Source organism: Chanodichthys erythropterus, chromosome 4 (genome assembly GCF_024489055.1).
Source record: "Chanodichthys erythropterus isolate Z2021 chromosome 4, ASM2448905v1, whole genome shotgun sequence".
NCBI classification, from domain to species: domain Eukaryota; kingdom Metazoa; phylum Chordata; class Actinopteri; order Cypriniformes; family Xenocyprididae; genus Chanodichthys; species Chanodichthys erythropterus.
In genome coordinates, this window is record NC_090224.1 from 28,272,949 (window position 1) to 28,293,075 (window position 20,127).

Consider the following 20,127-nt stretch of genomic DNA (forward strand, 5'->3'; position numbering starts at 1 on the left):
ATTAATTAAATTAACCACTGTGCAGAAAAAAGTGCACAGCAATGAAGGGGTCACGCTCTAAAATATCAAGAGTGCAAAACAGACACATTACACTAGTGTGACAGAGCAAGTTTTTGCAAATGTGACATATCAAGAAAATCAAGAATTCAGCCACTATGCAGGAAAAAACAGCAAGGAAGAAGTTTACAAGCACAAATGAACTACACTGGACAAACCCAGCAATTGGGTTGTTTTAACCCAGCGATAGGGTTAAATGTTTGCCCAACCTGCTGGGTAGTTTTATTTAACTCAACTATGGTTTAAAAATTACTGTATTGCTTAATTAAAATTAACCCAAAGTATGTTGGAAATGAAGATTTATTAATGTTCAATGAATAATTATTAAACAATAAACATTTATTAAATTGCTTATTAATAAATGTATATTAATAAGCTATTAAACTATTAAATTTATATTAATAAAATATTAAAGCTTATTAATAAACATTCACCTTTTTTCTATTATTGTTGTCTCTAATTGCATCTGGTTTTTAATTTCCCAACTATTTTGGGTTCATTTTAAGCTAGCCATATAGCAATTTTTAAATAATAGTTGGTTAATTGATGTATCCCGGGTAACCTATGCTAACAGCAAAGAGAAAAAAGTTAAGAAAAGGAAAAAAAAATCTAGAAGAAAAAGAGATTCATCCAATCACTGATCGTGCTGCAGTGAGAGACACCCCTAAGAGCCAATAGTAGCGGCGCATTCATAAGTCCCACCCACTGGTCGCGCCGGCGCTGCTTTCAGCGTGAGCAGATGAGAGCGAGTCAGAGCAGATCAGAACAGACGGACCAGACAGTTTCTCCTGAAAATCCACTGATCTAACTGGAAATGTGATTGAGTGCACTAAAAGTGGAGCTTTTGAAGTCGACGCGTCAGCCTGAAGTGTTGTCGCCGGAGACAGAGAAGAAAGAGACGGAACAGATCCCAGAGTGTTGAAGCACTGTGAGTAATCTTCCTTGTGTGAATAAAGATATGATTCTATTTTGCTTTAGTGAGCGAAATTTCAGATATTAATCCGAATATAATGTAAATAACATGTCGAAGTTTCTAAAATGATTGATTCTGAGCCGTTTTGAGTACGGCAGGCCGCGTGCACACAGCGCGAGCTGAACTGATTAGCACATGGGCTAAAGCTAACACGAGTAAACATGATAATTGTGTCATGAAATGAGATAAAGAGTGATATATGAGTGTCAGTGTGTTTAATAACTGCCTATTAATGTTTAATTTGATTGTGTCAATTTGAGATATTCATATGATTTATGGTAATGTCTGAATCAAAAATAATATGGTTTGTTAAATAATGACTAAAGGGCGTTTACTGTACATTCAGTTAATCATTAATTACTAGCTTATTTTTGTTTGTTTTTGCATGAATGTGTATCCTTCAAATGTTTAATAAATCTTAAATAATGGCTAATATGCCCTTACTAGCCTGTATGTTAAGTTAATCATTAATTACTAGTGTGTATGTGCATAACACATGCATAATTGTGGAAGCTTAAAAAACTTATTAACATCTGCCTCCCTCCCCTTAAGGTACAGTCATTTTATATATTCATCTGTTTACATTTATTGAGGTAAGAAGACAAAATATCTAAGAAGATGAATGCGTATTATTTCCATCTCTTGTTTCTTGACAGACACAAAGGAAAAGGACATGAAGGACAAGACAAATGAATGTCTGTTGATGAGTATCAAGCACAACCTCGACAGAGACTCAGAATAGGCTGAAATAATGGAGGAAAACTGAAAAATTGAGAAATGACAACAAAAAAGTAAGAAAAAATGCACGTATTAGTTATTTTACTGTTTGGTGAATCCGCAGCCAGCTATCAAACTGTTTGGTAATTTATTTTAGTAGTTTTCTTTCTGTCTTTATACTTAAAACTTTTAAATTATTGTAGAACTGCTATTGTTTCAATATTATTATTCAACTTGCTATGTAAAGTTAAGACAAAGAACTTAATAATTATTGATAATTAATTACATTATCAAGTATATGACAAGAAACCTGAAAGTTTTCCAACCTCTAACATCTGGCATGATGGCTTTGCAAAATGCATCATTAACATTAAATTCATCAGCTTAGATGACCATATGTACACATAGGAGGCAGTCGAGTTGGTAAATAGGTTTAAGAGATTGCTTTATCATTTATTTTGCTATATTTTTGTTGCTAGAGCTACCAAATCTGATAAATGAAGTGAAGATGGCCCTGATGTCTCAGTGTTCGTCAGCATCAGTCAGCTCTGACTTGGATGATGGGACAGGATTTGCCACAGAGTAATTACAGAGCCCTTCCAAAAGAACAGGTAGTGTACTAGTTTATCTAGTCAATGAAGTGCTGAAACCCTGTTGTTGTTGTTACTATATTCAAAGTGATCCAGTGGGAGTAAGTTTAGGTTAAAGGATTAGTTGTTTGAAATGAAAATTAGCCCAAGCTTTACTCACCCTCAAGCTGTCCAAGGTGTATATGACTTTCTTCTTTCTGATGAACACAATCTGAGAAATATTAATAAATATTCTGACGCATCCAAGCTTTATAATGGCAGTGAGCGGGATCAATGAGTATAAGGCTGAAGAAAGTGCCTCCAGCCATCATAAACATACTCCACACGGCTCCGGTGGTTAATAAAGGCCTTCTGAAGCGAAGCGATGCATTTGTGTAAGAAAAATATATTTAACAAGTTAAGTAAAATATTTAGCTTCCGCCAGACCACAATCCATATTCAAGTTACGAAGAAAGTGTAAATTGTGATCACGTGAGTTACAGTTTTTTCCTTAAGTTTAATAGGGAAGGTGTAGGACATAGTGTAAGCTTTGTGAACTGCAAGAGTTTTACACTTTCTTTGTACGTTGAATAAAGAAGGCAGAAGCTAGATATTTTACTTCATAACTTGTTTAAATATGGATATTTTACACAAACGTATCGCTTCGATTCAGAAGGCCTTTATTAACCCCCTGGAGTCATGTGGAGTATGTTTATGATGGATGTGGATGAAGCACTTTCTTCAGCCTTATACTCATTGCTCAATATCACTGCCATTATAAAGCTTGGATGCATCAGGATATTTATTAATATTTCTCAGATTATGTTCATCAGAAAGAAGAAAGTCATATACACCTAGGATGGCTTGAGGGTGAGTAAAGCTTGGGCTAATTTTCATTTCAAAGTGAAATAATCTTTTAAGTTTCTTGCTCTGTGCCACAATAGTGGCAATTCCTGTCAAACTCACAACTTTCTGGTTCCATTTGGAAGTCCAGATGCCCAAACATGCTGCTGTTGATTTGTCTAACTTGATATGTAGTCATGGACTGTGGGCCACTTTGCTTCCTAACATCATCAATGTTTTGCCTTTTATTTGTTTGTCTCACAGGAGCAACGTTGCAGAAAGTGTCCTCATGTGGTGTCTACCAGCATTGGTACAGCAAATAATGCCAAACTTACTGAAATTAGAGGGAAGAATACACAAAAATATCTGAAAACCTTAAAGGTGATAAAGAGGATCTTTTCGTCGACTGAGAAACCAAAGACTGTTACTGAGTTTTTTAAATGAGCGCATGTGTAAGAACAACCCCCCTCCTTTCGAGGGAACGCCTCCCGAGTGTTTACCACCGGCATTCGCTGTGTCGTGTTAGTGGATTCATTATGTCGGACTCACCGCAGGTAACTCATAATCTGCAGTTGTTACTCCTGTTTCCTGACCAAAACTATTGCATGCGGCGCCTGTGGAGTGTGTAAAGTTACTAGAGCGTGCAGCCGCACACGTCTCTCACAAGGAACGTCATGGCAGTGATTGACAAGCCAGAGGGCCAATCGTTTACTGGATGATCGCGTAAACGATTGGCTGATGTTTTTAAGGCTCTACCTCGTGCACAGATGATGTATATTAATATTATTCCTTTCAGTGCACCTAATAAATAGTCTTTTATCAGTTAGTAAAGACAGTTTCAAGTAACATTGCAAAAATGTATAAAACAAAACATCCTCTTTAGCACCTTTAATGGTCTTTGATGATTTATAGCCGTGACAGTGTGTTCACGGTATTTTGTTGTTGTTGTTGGGGTGTGTTTGTGTGTGTGTGTGTTTTGCTTATGCAAAGTTCAGTTTGATATCAAGTTGTAATTTTAAATTACTCTTGTGGAGTAATTTGATTGTCTCTTTGATTGTGTTGAAATAAAAGTATTTCTAATGTAAATTTGTGCAAGTAATTGTCTGAAATCATATATGATTTGTATATGCAGAGATATTGTAATATTTATAGAAATCATGTAAGATAATTATATGTAGAGATATGAGGAATTGGGTGGAAACGTATAAAGTTTGAAGAACAGACACACAATTTACCTATTAAAAACATATAATCTGTATAAAATTCATATGAGCAAATAATGCAAAATTTAAATGAATCCTATATGACTTTCATATGATTCAATCAAGAATTTTAAATTATTTGTATAGGAAATTTATTGATATTCATACACATTTTCTACTAAAATCATATAATATTACATACTGTTGTCATGTAAAACTCATAAGAAATTTGCAGTATTCATATATGACCTAAAAATCCCATATAAGTTTTATGTGTGCTTTTTAGTATGAAAGTGGCCATAATCGGTCTGATTTTGTATATGACATGTATTGGACTTACATGAAACACATAAGGAAATTCTGGCTGATTTGAGTAAGGAAGATATGTGGTTGCTGTATATGAAACATACAGGTTTTTTTCATATGGGTGGCCCTCCGAGGTAACACAGCAGGCCCAATTTCCTTGCTCTTAGGACATCAAAGGGGCCCCTCATGTGGACTACGGGCCAGATCCACATTCCAGCACCCACACACACTGGCACACACAAAAAACACACACACAGACACACAAACATACACTTTTAACTGTATATATATATATATATATATATATACACTACCACTATGCTGAAATATATATTTCATATATTTTAGGGCCTATGCATGTTTCCTAGTGTTTAAATGAGTGTATTTGGGCTAGTGTGCATTTTAATGATATAATTTTGTCTGTAAACAATAACTTCTCTCCTATGCCTTTCTGACCTATCGAGTTTGATCTCGTTTCAAAGCTCCGGACTCGAGCTATTCATTGAGACATGTCACCAAACGGACAAATGCATTTTTCTATGTGTTTAATGATCCTGTGAAGAACACACTCCATCTCGAAATCCGATATGATGGGCATTAAGTATGCAAATTCAGCTAGGATTCCAAACAAAGGAACTTTGCCCGCCAAATAGTGCTGCGCATCTACTGGTCGCTACAATTCAGGAGGTGTGTTAGCTTGAGTTACCATAAAAACAACAACACACACCTTCTCCCTTTTTCTTCGCTGCTCCTCTTCTTCTCCTTTGTCTCCCGGTGACCTCCCGATCATCTCGTGCACGCCTCTCCGGACGCCTCAGGTGACCGTGCTTCCCAACCACGCGCGCAGCACGGGAGGACCACTTCCACTTCCTCCCTCTCTCTCTCTCTCTCTCTCTCTCTCTCTCTCTCTCTCTCTCTCTCTCTCTCTCTCTCTCTCTCTCTCTCTCTCTCTCTCTCTCTCTCTCTCTCTCTCTCTCTCTCTCTCTCTCTCTCTCTCTCTCTTCGGTTAAGTTACTTAAGTTTAAACCTCTTTTGAAAACCCCGCCGGAGAAACCCTCTCGGAAAGGACCAAGCCAAGCGCATTGAAACTGCTACACACGGACTCGAACCAAAAAGCAAGTATTATCATTTATCTGAATTCGTCTAAACTGATTTCTGTGCTGGCTCTCCCAAAAAGGGTTAACTGTGTAATTTGCCATTCTTCGATCATCTTTCTTTCCATGTCTTTTCTTCATTTTCACTCTTGTGTATATGTGTATACCTTCTGTATATAATTTAGACGTATAATCTATGTATTCGTAGTTTGCATATATTAAAACGTTATTCATGCTCAATTGTTCTGTTTGTTCTTTCAGCTGAAAACCAAGTCACTTTAACGTTTTTCGATCGCTTTATGCTTTGATGTTATAATAGCAGGTTATTTTCATGGCCAGATAATAACTCTGTTTATAATATTCTGTGAGGGACTTAGTTTGCTGGACAAACGAACAGTTTCTCTAAATAATTATTAGACCAGAACTAATCATATATGTAATTGATATAATTTGTTGTAATTGATTCACGATATATGTTTAATTCCCCGTTGGGTCGATATATGAATCATAATTTATTCATAACCTTATGAATTATTATATTCATATTTCATCCATAAATTGATTAATAACCGCTACATTTCGTTACACCCATTTCCACTCAGGTTAAATGGTAAAGTTAAACAGCAGCAAAATGTGCATGTAATAATGATTTCATTACACAAATGAACGGTGGTCCCCTGTTAGATGGTAAAGTGTGAAACCTGTTTGGTTGCCTTTACATTTAGCTATGTTTCATATCTCTGAATGTAATAGCAATGTTCATAATAAAACTAAAACACCAGATATTGCCATAAAAATACAATTTAGAAAGATTTTTATGGTCAAAACTCAATTTTATGTTGATTGTTGCATTGAAAATCTTCAGTTGGTTCAGCTAAAGTGTCAGTGTTAAAAGACATTTAGTTCACATAATTTAATTGAGATAACTGACAATTTTGCAGCAATGCAGAAAGTCAACATAAAATTTTGAGATCTGACCTCTAAAATATTTACAGTGTGTTTGTGATAGTAAGAAATGGCAAAGCAACCAAACAGATGTCACAATTTACCATCAAACAGGGGACCAAAGGCATTGTGTTTAATCAAATCAAAAATCGCTGTATAAAGTGATGACCTGCAATTGTTACCGTAAAGAGCTATTTCTGCTTGATTTAACCCATAAAACTTTTTCTGGGGTAAAAATGTATGTATTTAAGTTGGTTTAGTAAGGTTTATTTATTGACTTCAACAAAATGAGTTAATTTTTCCTTACAATAACAGGTTATCACAGTATGTTAACTTTTTTTATTCCATGCCCATTTCCACTCAAGTTAAATGGTAAAGTTAAACTGCAGCAAAATGTGAATGTAATAGTGATTTCATTACACAATTGAACGGTGGTCCCCTGATATATGGTAAAGTGTGAAACCTGTTTGGTTGCCTTCACATTTAGCAATGTTTCATATTTCTGAATGTAATAGCAATGTTCATAATAAAACTAAAACACCAGACATTGCCATAAAAATACAATTTAGAAAGATTTTAAAGGTCAAAACTCAGTTTTATGTTGATTGTTGCATTAAAAATCTTCAGTTGGTTCAGCTAAAGTGTCAGTGTTAAAAGACATTTAGTTCACATAATTTAATTGAGATAACTGACAATTTTGCAGCAATGCAGCAAGTCAACAAAGTTTTGAGATCTGACCTCCAAAATATTTACAGTGTGTTTGTGATAGTAAGAAATGGCAAAACAACCAAACAGATGTCACAATTTACCATCAAACAGGGAACCAAAGGCATTTTGTTTAATCAAATCAAAAATCGCTGTATAAAGTGATGACCTGCAATTGTTACCTTAAAGAGCTATTTCTGCTTGATTTAACCCATAAAACCTTTTCTGGGGTAAAAATGAATGCATATAAGTTGGTTTAGTAAGGCTTAATTATTGACTTCAACAAAATTAGTTAATTTGCCATTACAATAACAGTTTACCACAATATGTTACTTTTTTTTTTTTTAATTCCATGCCCATTTCAACTCAAGTTAAATGGTAAAGGTAAACAGCAGCAAAATGTGCATGTAATAGTTATTTCATTACACAAAAGAACGGTGGTCCCCTGTTAGATGGTAAAGTGTGACACCTGTTTGGTTGCCTTTTAACAATGTTTCATATCACTGAATGTAATAGCAATGTTCATAATAAAAACTAAAATACCAGATATTGCCATAAAAATACAATTTAGAAAGATTTCAAAGGTTAAAACTCAGTGTTATGTTGATTTTTGCATTGAAAATATTTAATTGTTTTAGCTAAAGTGCCAGTGTTAAAAGACATTCAGTTCAAATTATTTAATTGATATAACTGACAACTCAGCAATGCATCAAGTCAACAAAAAATTTTGAGATCTGACCTGGAAAATATTTACAGTGTGTTTTGTGATGCTAAGAAATGGCAAAACAACCAAACAGATTTCGCAATTTGCCATCTAACAGGGGACCAGAAGCATTTTATTTAATTGAATCAATATTCACTATATAAAGTGGTATTACTTCAAAGAGCTATTTGTGCTTGAGTTAACCCATAAAACTTTGTTTTGTTGTTATAAATTAAAGTATTTAGGTTGGTTCAGTAAGGTTTAATAATTGACTTGAACAAAATTAGCTAATTCACCATTATAATAACAGGTTACCATAATAGGTTGCCATTTTTTATTCACCATTCCATGCCCATTTTCACACAAGTTAAAGTGTACATGGTGAAGTTAAGCAGCAGCAAAATGTGCATGTTATATTGATTCCATTACACAAAAGGACACTGGTCCCCTGTTAGATGGTAAAGTGACACCTGCTTGGTTGCCTTTATATTTAGCAATATTTCCTATTCTGACTATCTCTGAATGTAATAGCAACGTTCATAATGTTCATCGCAGTAGAAAGATTTTAAAGGACAAAACTCAGTTTTATGTTGATTCCTGCATTGAAAATCTTCAGTTGGTTCAGCTAAAGTGTCAGTTAAGTTCACATAATTTAATTGAGATAACTGACAATTTGGCAGCAATGCAGCAAGTCAACAAAATTGAGATCTGACCTCCAAAATATTTAGTGTGTTTGTGATGGTAAGAAATGGAAAAGCAACCAAACAGATGTCACAATTTACCATCAAACATGTTTAATCAAAATCAAATTTCACTGATTGATTTAACCCATAAAGCCTAGTTTTTGTTGAAATTGGTAGGTTGGTTCAGTGATGTTAAATAATGTTTTTATATTTATACCTTTATATTTAGCAATATTTTGTATTCTTTATATCTTTGAATGTAGCAGCAATGTTCATAAAAACACTAAAACACCCATTCTTGTTATTAAAATGCACTGTAAAAAGATTTTTAAGGTCAAAATGAATGAAACTGAAGAACTGGCAAAGCAACCAGATCATTTCACACCATCTAACAGGGGACCAGTATCCATTTGTTTAATATAATCACTAACCTGATAAAATGGTGACCTGCAATTGTTACCTTATACCTGTTTCTGCTAGATTTAAACTTTTGAACTTAGTTCTTGCCATAAAAAAATACACTGTAATAAGATTTGTTTGTATTTATTTATTTATTTATTTAAAGGTCAAAATTAATCAGAATTAATTCATTGAAAATCTTTGGTTGGTTTAAGAAATGAAGTGCCAGTGTTCAGTTCACATAATTTAATTAAGCCAACTGAGGATTTTTTTAATGCAGCCAGTTTTTAAGTTTTTGGCTCAACAGTGGAAACATGGCTAGTGAGTCTCTTATATGATGGGCAGGAGGAACACAGTCCAGTCACCAATCTTTTTAAATTGGTGCAAGGAATCAAATCTCACTCTAAACATCTCCAAAACAAAGAAAATGTCTATTAATTTTAGAGAGCATAATTTTTTTTTTTTAATTAATAGGAAGCCAGTACAATCAGTCCAAAATTATAAATATATTGGTATACTTGACAATAAGCTTAAATGGGATATGTGGACTGATCATATACTGTATGAATCCACAACAGAGAATACATTTCTTAAAGAAAATACTCTTCTGTAATGTCCAAAACATTAGCTTTTGAACTGTTGCCATCTCACTGACTGTATTTTTTTCACCCGTTGTATTTAAAACTGATTCAAATGGTTTTTCCTCAAGCAATTCAACGTTTAAAATTTTTAATAACTGATGGTTTGGTCATTATTTTTTTTTTATTTGTATATTGTGTATGTTTATGCCTACTGTGATCCCTTATGCCTGTGTGAACATTACATAATTATATAAAGTTACAGAATGACTTCACTGCCAGTTCACTGTTTACACATTGCAGGCTATGGAGGTCCCCTGTTGGATAGGTAGACATCGGTCAGAGTTGCAGGTCCCCTCTTGGCATATTTAAAAAAAAAAAAAAAAAATGCTCATTTGAAGTTATATTATGAAAAAAGACCTTAAAAGAAAATTTTGTATGTCATTTTTGTTTCTTCAAAATGACCAGAAACACTAGTCCCCTCTTGGCGGGTGTAGAGTGATAGTCCCCTGTTTGTAATATAGGCGTGTGTGTGTGTGTGTGTGTGTGTGTGTGTGTGTGTGTGTGTGTATACAGCGCGTGGATGGGTGTGTGTGCGCGTTTGTGTATGGTGTGCACACGTGTGTTTGAGTGTGGTTTCAATACAATAACAAAGCAATTACATGGGTTTTATTTAACTCTGAAACATGAAATGTGGAGTTATCTGCTTTTGCCAAAAAACGATTGTTGGAGTTAACTGCTTTTGCTAAAAAAACAAACTTTTAATATATATAAAAAACATACTTTCAATGAACTTTAATTTTTTAATTTTTTTTTTGAATATCTAATTTTTTGTATTTTTTAGAGTTATTATTACTTAATCAAAACAACCCAACCCAACTGCAGTTTGATTGATATTACTTGGAATGCACAAAAAAAAAAAAAAAAAAAAAAAAAAACATGATTTGTGACCTGATCCAGCAAAATGAGTCACAGTGACCCAAATTTCAAAATTGAGATTTCAATGGATTGGTATCAATGGAAAGATGAGACAATACGCTTTAAAATGATATCCTAGTCAAAGTCATACCTTGAATAGTTTTAAAGATATACCCATTTGAATTATGGTCGTCTGCCCTCTTTTTCCAATTGAAAACCTGAGAAAATCGCTTTTAAAGTTTTTTGCCCGTTTCTTGTTGATATCTTTCAAAATCCATTGCATTTAAAGGGATAAACTATTTATTTTACAGCTTAATTTGAACAAAGACATTTTATATATATATATATATATATATATATATATATATATATATATATATAAATGCTAAACCAGGCTGAAGCTCAAATTATTTGAAAGTATATACTTATTTGAATTAACCCTTTAAGACCTGAAGGCTTTTTTAGAGGTTTTTTTTTTTTTTTTTTTTATATGAGCGACACACACAAAAGTAAAGACTCATAACTCCAAAACTCTAGCAAGGAGAGTCAAAAGGTAGGTATCATTTGTTAGAAAACATTTTAAATTTTAAGAAAATATATATTACTTTACATTTGGACATTGTCTTGCTGAGAAACAGCTGATAAAATACAAAAATATATATACTTTTTTCAAATAATTTTTCTTTTTTTTTTTATTTGACGTGGAATAACTCAGGAACGCAATAAGATCGCTAAACAATTCTTTTTTGGTGATGCTCTCCTATATGTGAGCTGCATCTGGTTCAAATTTCGTGGTGATAGCATAAAGAATAGTTTGAAAAATTGTGGCACCAAAATGGTTAGATGCACTAAAAAGATGAGATTCTAAGCTTTAAAATGATATCTATTTTGTGTTATTCCACATTGGAAAACGAACATGGATGGGTCCGGGAACATTGGATACACTGCATCCCAGAGACATGTTTTTAGCCAAGTATGTTAAATCATTCCATGAGTAATATCTTGTGATCAACGCAATATATTATATTGATTTTGGATTCGTTTTAATCTTGAGAATCTGCTTTAAATATTGATGTGCCATTTTTATGATCTGTGCATTTTTCATGAAGTTATGAGCACGTGAAATATACATACCTGTATTCAGTTAGCAGCTGTGCTATTTTTGAGGGTAATTCATAAGAGGGTGAAAACAACGCAACAGAAGCATGTTGGAGGCTTGATATGAAAGTATAAAGTCTTTGGTTTTGTATGCAAAAATAATTTTTGTGCTACCTATATGGATTCAATTTTTATTGGCTTTTAAAGAGACACGCAAATGGGAGTTTTATTTTATAAGTCGCACTAGTCTGACAGGAGGATGGCTGGACCGATCGCGTGCCTGTCAGTTGAAACGGGGCTTCCCATTGTTAAAAATCAGCGTTTAGGTCAGTGTGTTTACATTTCTAAGCTGTTTGATTGGTTCTATACAACGTGTAACACCATATTTGTAGAGCAGAGATAGACGTTTCAGGGGATACCGGGAAATGCTCATAAGTAATGAGAGGAGTTGAGAAGTTCATTTCCAGCTAATTTAGTAAAACCATGTCAAATTTTGAAATTAGCTTTAAAAAAAAAAAAATCATTTTTTTTCCCATTGTTTTTCCACATTATTGGCCCATATCTTAAAATAGAACATTGCGACTTCCGACTCATTTCGCCAGAGCGGGTCACATTTGTGAAAGAAAAAAAAAAAAAAATGTTTTTTTTTTTGTTGTGTAAAAATAAATTTAAAATTTCTGAAGCAATATCCTTTCATAATATTGCAACTTTGACATTTAAATCTGCGTATTTGTGATAGATTTGTGACTACACTATATGTGGCTACGCTATGATTCTGCTGTGATCTTTGTTTGAAACTATTTTCGCTGCTTAGAACAAAATGTTCCTTCTAAAATGTAAGAGACTTAATATGAACTATTTGTTAACTGAACTGTTGTATGAAATTAGTGTCACGTTTTTAATCGTGATGGTAGCCTATTTAGGAAAACAGCAGGAATACATGAGTGGGAAGGACAAAGAAGAGAACAAACAAGATGAGAACAACTGACAAACTGATCTGTTATGACAATCCAATCCAAAATAAAGTCAGGCAATACCTTTGTCTTATCGTGATGGCAGCCTATTTAGGAAAACAGCATTCTTGGTCGTGTGATATTGCTTAACTGTATCAAGTTATAAAAACTCCACATTTTTAATTTACACCGCAGTATGTTTAACAAAGTTTCTTTTTGTGTGTGCTTCACTCATGTTTCCATTTCTCCTCGAGATGGTGCGCGAGCCTCAACAGCGCAACCTTCTTATCATCAGTACATTATATATCCTATTATCATCCACTATTGATTGCCACTTACACTAAATGTAATAAAAAAAAAAAAAAAATTATTGACGTTTTAATCAGGTCCTTGTCCGGCCGGGAAAGTAAAATTCTCTTTCACTTGCCCCTTCAAAAAAAATCCACTTATCCCGGACTAACTGACACGCATTAGTGTCAATCCCTGACATGTTAAACCAGCGCTAAATCCCGATTTATAATCGAGACATTGTCTGACAAAATCACAATAAACAAAGACAGTTGCTGTGATTTTGGCTAACGTTATATGTACATGTAAAATGATCACTCAGGTTAGAAGCAATAGTATCCATTTTATTTGTTCTCTGGCAGAGCGCACAGCCATAACTGAATGCGCTGCTCCTCTCAGCCACTCAAACAGAAGAGACGGAGAAAGAGGTGCAGCAGCGGGAGGGAAGCAAGATCTCCCGCTCGTGTGGCAGTACCGGTTAGGGCTGCACGATATATAGCATGCGATTGTCACGCGCATTTCGTCAGTAAAGCCGGTTCCCTGATTACCGCTAAATCGCCATTACCTGCTTTCAAATGGAGCGGCATTTAATAGACAGAGCTGTAGTTCACTGATAAGCCACGCAATATCGCATTCATATCGCAGATGAATCGCCTTTGATGATGAACGCGATATTGCGTGGTTTATCAGTGAACTACGGCTCTGTCTATTAAATGGCGCTCCATTTGAAAGCAGGTGATGGCGATTTAGCGGTAATCAGGGAACCGGCTTTACTGACGAAATGCGTGTGACAATCTCATGCGATATATCGTGCAGCCCTAGTACCGGTGTATCTCGGAAGCTAGATCAGATTAGCAAGTATATTCATCACAACGCGCTTTCTTGGAAAAAAAGTCACAAAAGGGGTCTGAAAAGTCTCTAAGTTGGCAACACTGATGCAGCCTTCCACAGGTCCCAGCCCGCCGCTGTCCAAAACGACGTTACGACAATTTTGCACTGGCCGGAGGCAATTACCAAACTGGTTCTGTGTGTGTATCACACCAATGTACATATTTTATGACAGCAGATCAAAGTTATAAATTATGAAGGCTATATAAACTGTTATTTTTCTTCAAAACTATCTGAAAAAATCTAATGCCTGTAGGAATAAACCTAATAAACCATTTAAGGCCTTAATTTTCGCAAAATTCATTTAATAACTTTTAATGCTTTTTAATGCCCCGTGAATACCCTGACTAAGCTCAGAGACCTGTCAGAGGGCAGAGAGCATTTTTTTTCCCAAAGCTTTTGAAATGGACCAGAGGCCATTTGACCACAGTTTGGTTGGTCTGCTTGGAGTGAAAAGTGTTTTGCAATCCAACCAAACCTGGAAACGAACCCTGATTTGGATCAATCGGTTGAACCAAGAGATCATACCCAGATGGAGGCTGGATGAGGACCCATGGGAGGAGGGCAGAGAGGGTGGAGGTGTCAAAGGTGAGTGGCCAGGTGTCAGTCCAATGGGGCTGGGGGAGGAGGAGTATCCTAAGCTGTTGTAGAAAGACTGGCCAATGGGAGTCAAGCTGCTACCACCACGCTTATACAGGTCAGAGCTGGCCAAAAGGGAGTCCCGACGGGTTGCGCTGCTGCTAGTGGAATTTGACACTGCAGGAATACAAGAGTGGGAAGGACAAAGAAGAGAACAAACAAGATGAGAACAACTGACAAACTGATCTGTTATGACAATCCAATCCAAACAAGACTAAGGCTGTGTCTCAAAATAAAGTCAGTCAATACCTTTGTCTAAAACAGGGGTGTCAAACTATTGACATTACTTTGATTTTGTTAGGAGAAATTATGACAAGAACACAGTTGTCAAATATAAGCATTACATAACTCTGGCATTACATGGCTTACCCATCCTCATCCCTTTGATCCTAAATCCAATATACATTATACCCAACGATTATCAAAAATCTTTCTAGAAAATAAAACAATTTTCTTACGACCTTACTTGAATTCTTTTGACAACATATCATGAAATATAATCATTTCTGGGTAACAGGTGAATTGTAGCTATCAAACTACACATGCCAATTTATGAAAATAATACTATGCTTGCACTCAAAACTCACTGTAGACCACCATCAAGTGTTTGTAATAACTTCTGATTTTGATCTAATGTGGATTTTGGTCATATGATCAGGCAGAAATATGTTGTTTGTAGCATTTAGAATATCACTATACCTGGTTAACATTTCTCATGTAAACATCATTTCTTATAAAAATAGCCCAAATCACAAGAAAATCACATACAAATCATTTGCTTTCATAATCGTATGTTTATTAGCTTCATGTTTCATGTCTAAAACATGTCTCTGGGTTAATATGTATGGAAAAGAATGCAGAAGTGTAGTGGAACTTTGTCAAAAGCAGGGGTGTCAAACTCATTTTCAGCTTGGGCCACATCAGCTTATGTGTACCCTCAAATAAAGCTGACTAAATATCTAAGAAATATCTAAATATCTTAATATCTAATTTCCTCCAGTCATAAAGGTGCTTCTACAGTTTACAGGGGCACATACAACCCAAGACAGATTTATAGACAGAAAACTAATTGTTGTTATATAGCTCAACACGTTTAGTCTTATTGTTTAAATCTAATTTTCTTGATTTTTTGCGAGTACCATGCTTTACCATGCCTCAGAAAAAAAAAAAACACTGTTTTGTCAAGTGGCTAACATAGCATAATCAGATGCAGCTTTATTATTAGTAACAGTAATACAGAATTTTCTCCATCATACAATACGTTTTAAAATGAATTGCATGCCATTTATCAACACAAGCCATCCAGTATTTAATATGATATTCTAAAATTGATCTAGCTTACTACAGTGTGTCTCAAACTAGAGTGCATGCTTTGGCTCGATTGCGATTGCTCGATTGCTCCTGTCTGCCTCTCTGCCTCGCTGCTCAGTGTTTTCAGTGTTACAACGCGTTTGCATCTCGCTAGCTTGTTTAACTGGTCATCAGTCTCGCACGCTCCTCTTCCAACGCGTTCATCAAACAGCTGTGGCAACTCGGATCAGTCTACAAACATGGTGAGTTGTCATCCTTTCCCAGTGTTATATCGTGTTCCATCTGTCACATGTTTAGCATAGCCCTCTCTGTCAGCGATGAGGGATTTACATGTCATAAATGTAGGGAAATAGTCAGGCTGACAGAGAGAATCTCAGAATTAGAGACACGCATCCAAACTTTAATCGAGGATAGTAAGAATGCAGGGGCTTCAGATACTGTTTTGGATGCGACTAGCTTAGTTAACTCTGTACATTGTTCGGTTCCGGCTGTAGAGCCCGCGCAGCAGGGCACTTGGGTAACGGTGAGGCGGCCTAGTCGCGGAAAACACCACTCTTCCGTTCCATTAAGAACATCAAACAGGTTCTCCCCACTCAGTGACGCACCCACTGAGAATCCTGTTGAAAGTGCCCTAGTAACTGGCGATTCTATTACACGGAACGTGAAAATAGAGACACCAGCCACCATAGTCACATGTTTGCCAGGAGCCAGAGCACCTGACATCAAAGCAAATTTAAAAGTGCTGGCTAATGCTAATCGTAAATACTCTAAAATTATTATTCACGTCGGCACAAATGATGTTCAACTTCGCCGGTCGGAGATCACTAAAATTAACATTAAAGAGGTGTGTGAACTCGCAAGTACAATGTCAGGAGAAGTAATTTGCTCTGGTCCCCTTCCTGTTCGTCGGAGTGATGAGATAGACAGCCAGCCATTGAGTGATGATAATCTGCTAACTAAGTGGTGTCCGCAGAATTTAGGTTTCATAGACAATTGGAAAAGTTTTTGGGGCAGACCTGACCTGTTGAAAAGAGATGGTATTCATCCCTCCCGGGATGGTGCTGCTCTTCTCTCTAGTAATATGGCACATAGTCTTAGAGCTGAAACATGACAAACTACGGCCCAGGTCAGGAAGCAGACAGACTGGCTAAACCGACCGTCTGCTAGCTGCCTCACGTTACAGAAGTCAGATAAATCCCAACACATAGAAACTCTTACACCTAGATATTATCACATAGAGACTGTGTCTATACCCCGAATTAATAAAAACAAAAAACTTCCAAACCCATTTAATGGAAAAAATGTAATTGATGTTCAACAAATAAAAAAAAAAAAATCGAGATAATAATGATAAACAAATGATAAAGCTTGGATTGTTAAATATTAGATCACTTTCTTCAAAAACACTTATTGTAAATTATATTATCACAGACAATAATCTAGATGTGCATTTAAAAAAGATTAAGGAATTTAATCCAATGCAATGGTACAGTGAGCACACTCGGGCCCTAAAAACAGCAGCCAGAAAAATGGAGCGTAGCTGGAAGAAAACAAAACTAGAAGTATTTCGCATTTCGTGGAGAGAGAAAATGACTGAGTACAGAAAGGCCTTAAAAACTGCTAGATCTGCCTATTTTTCAAAACTCTTAGAAGAAAATAAACAATCCTAGGTATTTATTTGATACAGTGGCTAAATTAACAAGAAATAACGCTTCAACTTCTGATGTTTCCAAAGAGCACAGCAGTAACGACTTTATGAACTTCTTTACTTGCAAAATTGATAATATTAGGGAGAAAATTATAACCATGCAACAGTCTACTACAGTACCGTGTCAGATATTGCATTGTAGTGTTCCTGAGGAAAAATTCATTTCATTTACTGCTTTAGAAGAGGAAGAATTGTCTAAACTTGTTAAATCATCAAAATCAACAACATGTATGTTAGACCCTATACCAACTAAGCTATTGAAAGAGATGCTTCCAGAAGTCATAGATCCCCTTCTTAATATTGTTAATTCATCTTTGTCATTAGGATACGTACCAAAAACTTTTAAGCTAGCTATTATTAAACCTCATTAAAAAACCACAACTAGATCCTAAAGAATTAGTCAATTACAGGCCGATCTCAAATCTTACTTTTCTATCAAAAATACTAGAAAAGGCAGTTTCATCACAACTATGTTCCTTTTTAGAAAGAAATAATATCTGAGGATTTCCAGTTAGGATTTAGACCATACCATAGTACTGAGACTGCTCTCATTAGAGTTACTAATGATTTACTCTTATCATCAGATCGTGGTTGTATCTTTCTATTAGTGTTACTGGATCTTAGTGCTGCATTTGACACTATCGATCACAATATTCTCTTAAATAGACTTGAAAATTATGTTGGCATTAGTGGAATTGCATTGGCATGGTTCAAATCATACTTATCTGACCGTTATCAGTTTGTAGTAGTAAACGATAAGATGTCATATCGATCACAAGTTAAATATGGAGTACCGTATGGCTCAGTACTAGGACCATTGCTTTTTACTCTGTACATGCTACCCTTGGGAGATATCATTAGAAAGCATGGCGTTAGTTTTCATTGTTATGCTGATGATACTCAGCTCTATATTTCTTCACGCCCTGATGAAACTTACCAATTCAAAAAATTAACAGAATGCATAGCTGATATAAAAAACTGGATGACCAGTAATTTCCTACTGCTAAATTCAGAAAAAACAGAGATTCTAATTTTTGGACCAAAAACTTCTTCACGTAATAACCTAGAATATTGTCTAACACTTGATGGCTGCTCTGTTAAGTCTTCGTCGTCAGCTAGGAACCTGGGTGTGCTCTTTGATACCAATCTTTCATTTGAAGGCCATGTTACTAGCATCCGTAAAACCGCTTTCTTCCATCTTAAAAAATATATCTAAACTACGACATATGCTCTCAATGATGAATGCAGAACAGTTAGTTCATGCGTTCATGACCTCAAGGTTAGATTACTGTAACGCTCTACTGGGTGGTTGTTCCTCCTGCTTGATAAATAAACTGCAGCTCGTACAAAATGCAGCAGCTAGAGTCCTTACTAGAACTAGGAAGTATGACCATATTAGCCCAGTTCTGTCGTCACTGCATTGGCTTCCTGTTAAACATCGTATAGATTTTAAAATCTTGTTAATTACTTAAAAAAAGCACTAAATGGTTTAGCCCCCCAGTACCAAAGCGAGCTCTTAATGCATTATAGTCCTTCACGTTTATTGCGATCTCAGAATTCAGGCCAGCTGAAAATACCTAGAATATCGAAATCAACCGCAGGTGATAGATCCTTCTCCTATTTGGCACCTAAACTGTGGAACAACCTTCCTAGCATTGTTCGGGATGCAGACACACTCTGTCAGTTTAAATCTAGACTAAAAACGCATCTCTTTAACCTGGCATACACATAACACATTATATATTTATATTTTCAAATCCGTTAAAGGATTATTAGGCTGCATAAATTAGTTCAGCCGGAACCGGGAACACTTCCTATAACACCAGATGTACTTGTTACATCAGAAAAAGAATGGCATCTACGCTAATATTAGTCTTTCTGTTTATCCCGAGGTTTACCGCAATCAACCGGATTCGGGGCCGTTTCCAGATGAGACCGAGGACCGATGCCTTGACACGACCACAATAGAGCCCTGTATCAGCAGAGATCGAGTCGACTAGATCATCCATTGTGAAGACATCAACACGACAGCCAGTGCCACAGTTTCCTCAAAATTATAATCACGATTATTAATCATGTTTATTCTATCAAAAGAGTAGTGAAACTATGGCTATTTTGCAAATTATTTACCAACCTACACTTCACCCAAAAGGCCTGTAGGTGGCACAAAGACTTAAATTTAACCAACTATGATAACTTCGTTAGATGGTAAATCAATACAAAGCATGGTTTTGGTGAGGGCTTTGTAATATGTATTCACATTAGATTTTAAAGCAACACAATTCGTTTGCAATAAGACAAACCAGATTCAAATTGCCCGGCAAAATTTGTAAAGCAAAGAAAAATCATTTCTAGCTGATCAACATTATGAAAACTGGTAAAACCTTTAGGAACTTAAAAAGATAAACCAGCAAAATTCCTAATATTACTTCCAATATTTCCAAATTATGTTCATTTTCATAGAGCAGGCCATATCGTGACCAAAAAAAGGATATTAAATCTGTGTTCACAAGACTTCTGGGTATTGGAGGTTGTAGACTACAGTTTTTG

At 35.5% G+C, this 20,127-nt stretch overlaps 1 protein-coding gene across 14 annotated transcripts in view; it reads right to left on the reverse strand.

The window, feature by feature from the left end:
- The window catches only part of pum2 (pumilio RNA-binding family member 2), a 351,446-nt gene that overhangs the window by 201,441 nt on the left and 129,878 nt on the right, over positions 1–20,127 (reverse strand). For 9 of the 14 annotated variants that reach the window (XR_010894994.1, XM_067384665.1, XM_067384663.1 and 6 more), the window contains one exon: positions 14,448–14,675. The exons of the other annotated variants lie outside the window; for them this stretch is intronic. Coding sequence is in view for 8 of the 9 variants with exons in the window: in XM_067384665.1 (XP_067240766.1) it covers positions 14,448–14,675 (228 nt within the window). In the remaining variant the exon portion in view is untranslated. The remainder of the gene's footprint in view (positions 1–14,447; positions 14,676–20,127) is intronic. 14 annotated transcript variants of the gene reach the window in all.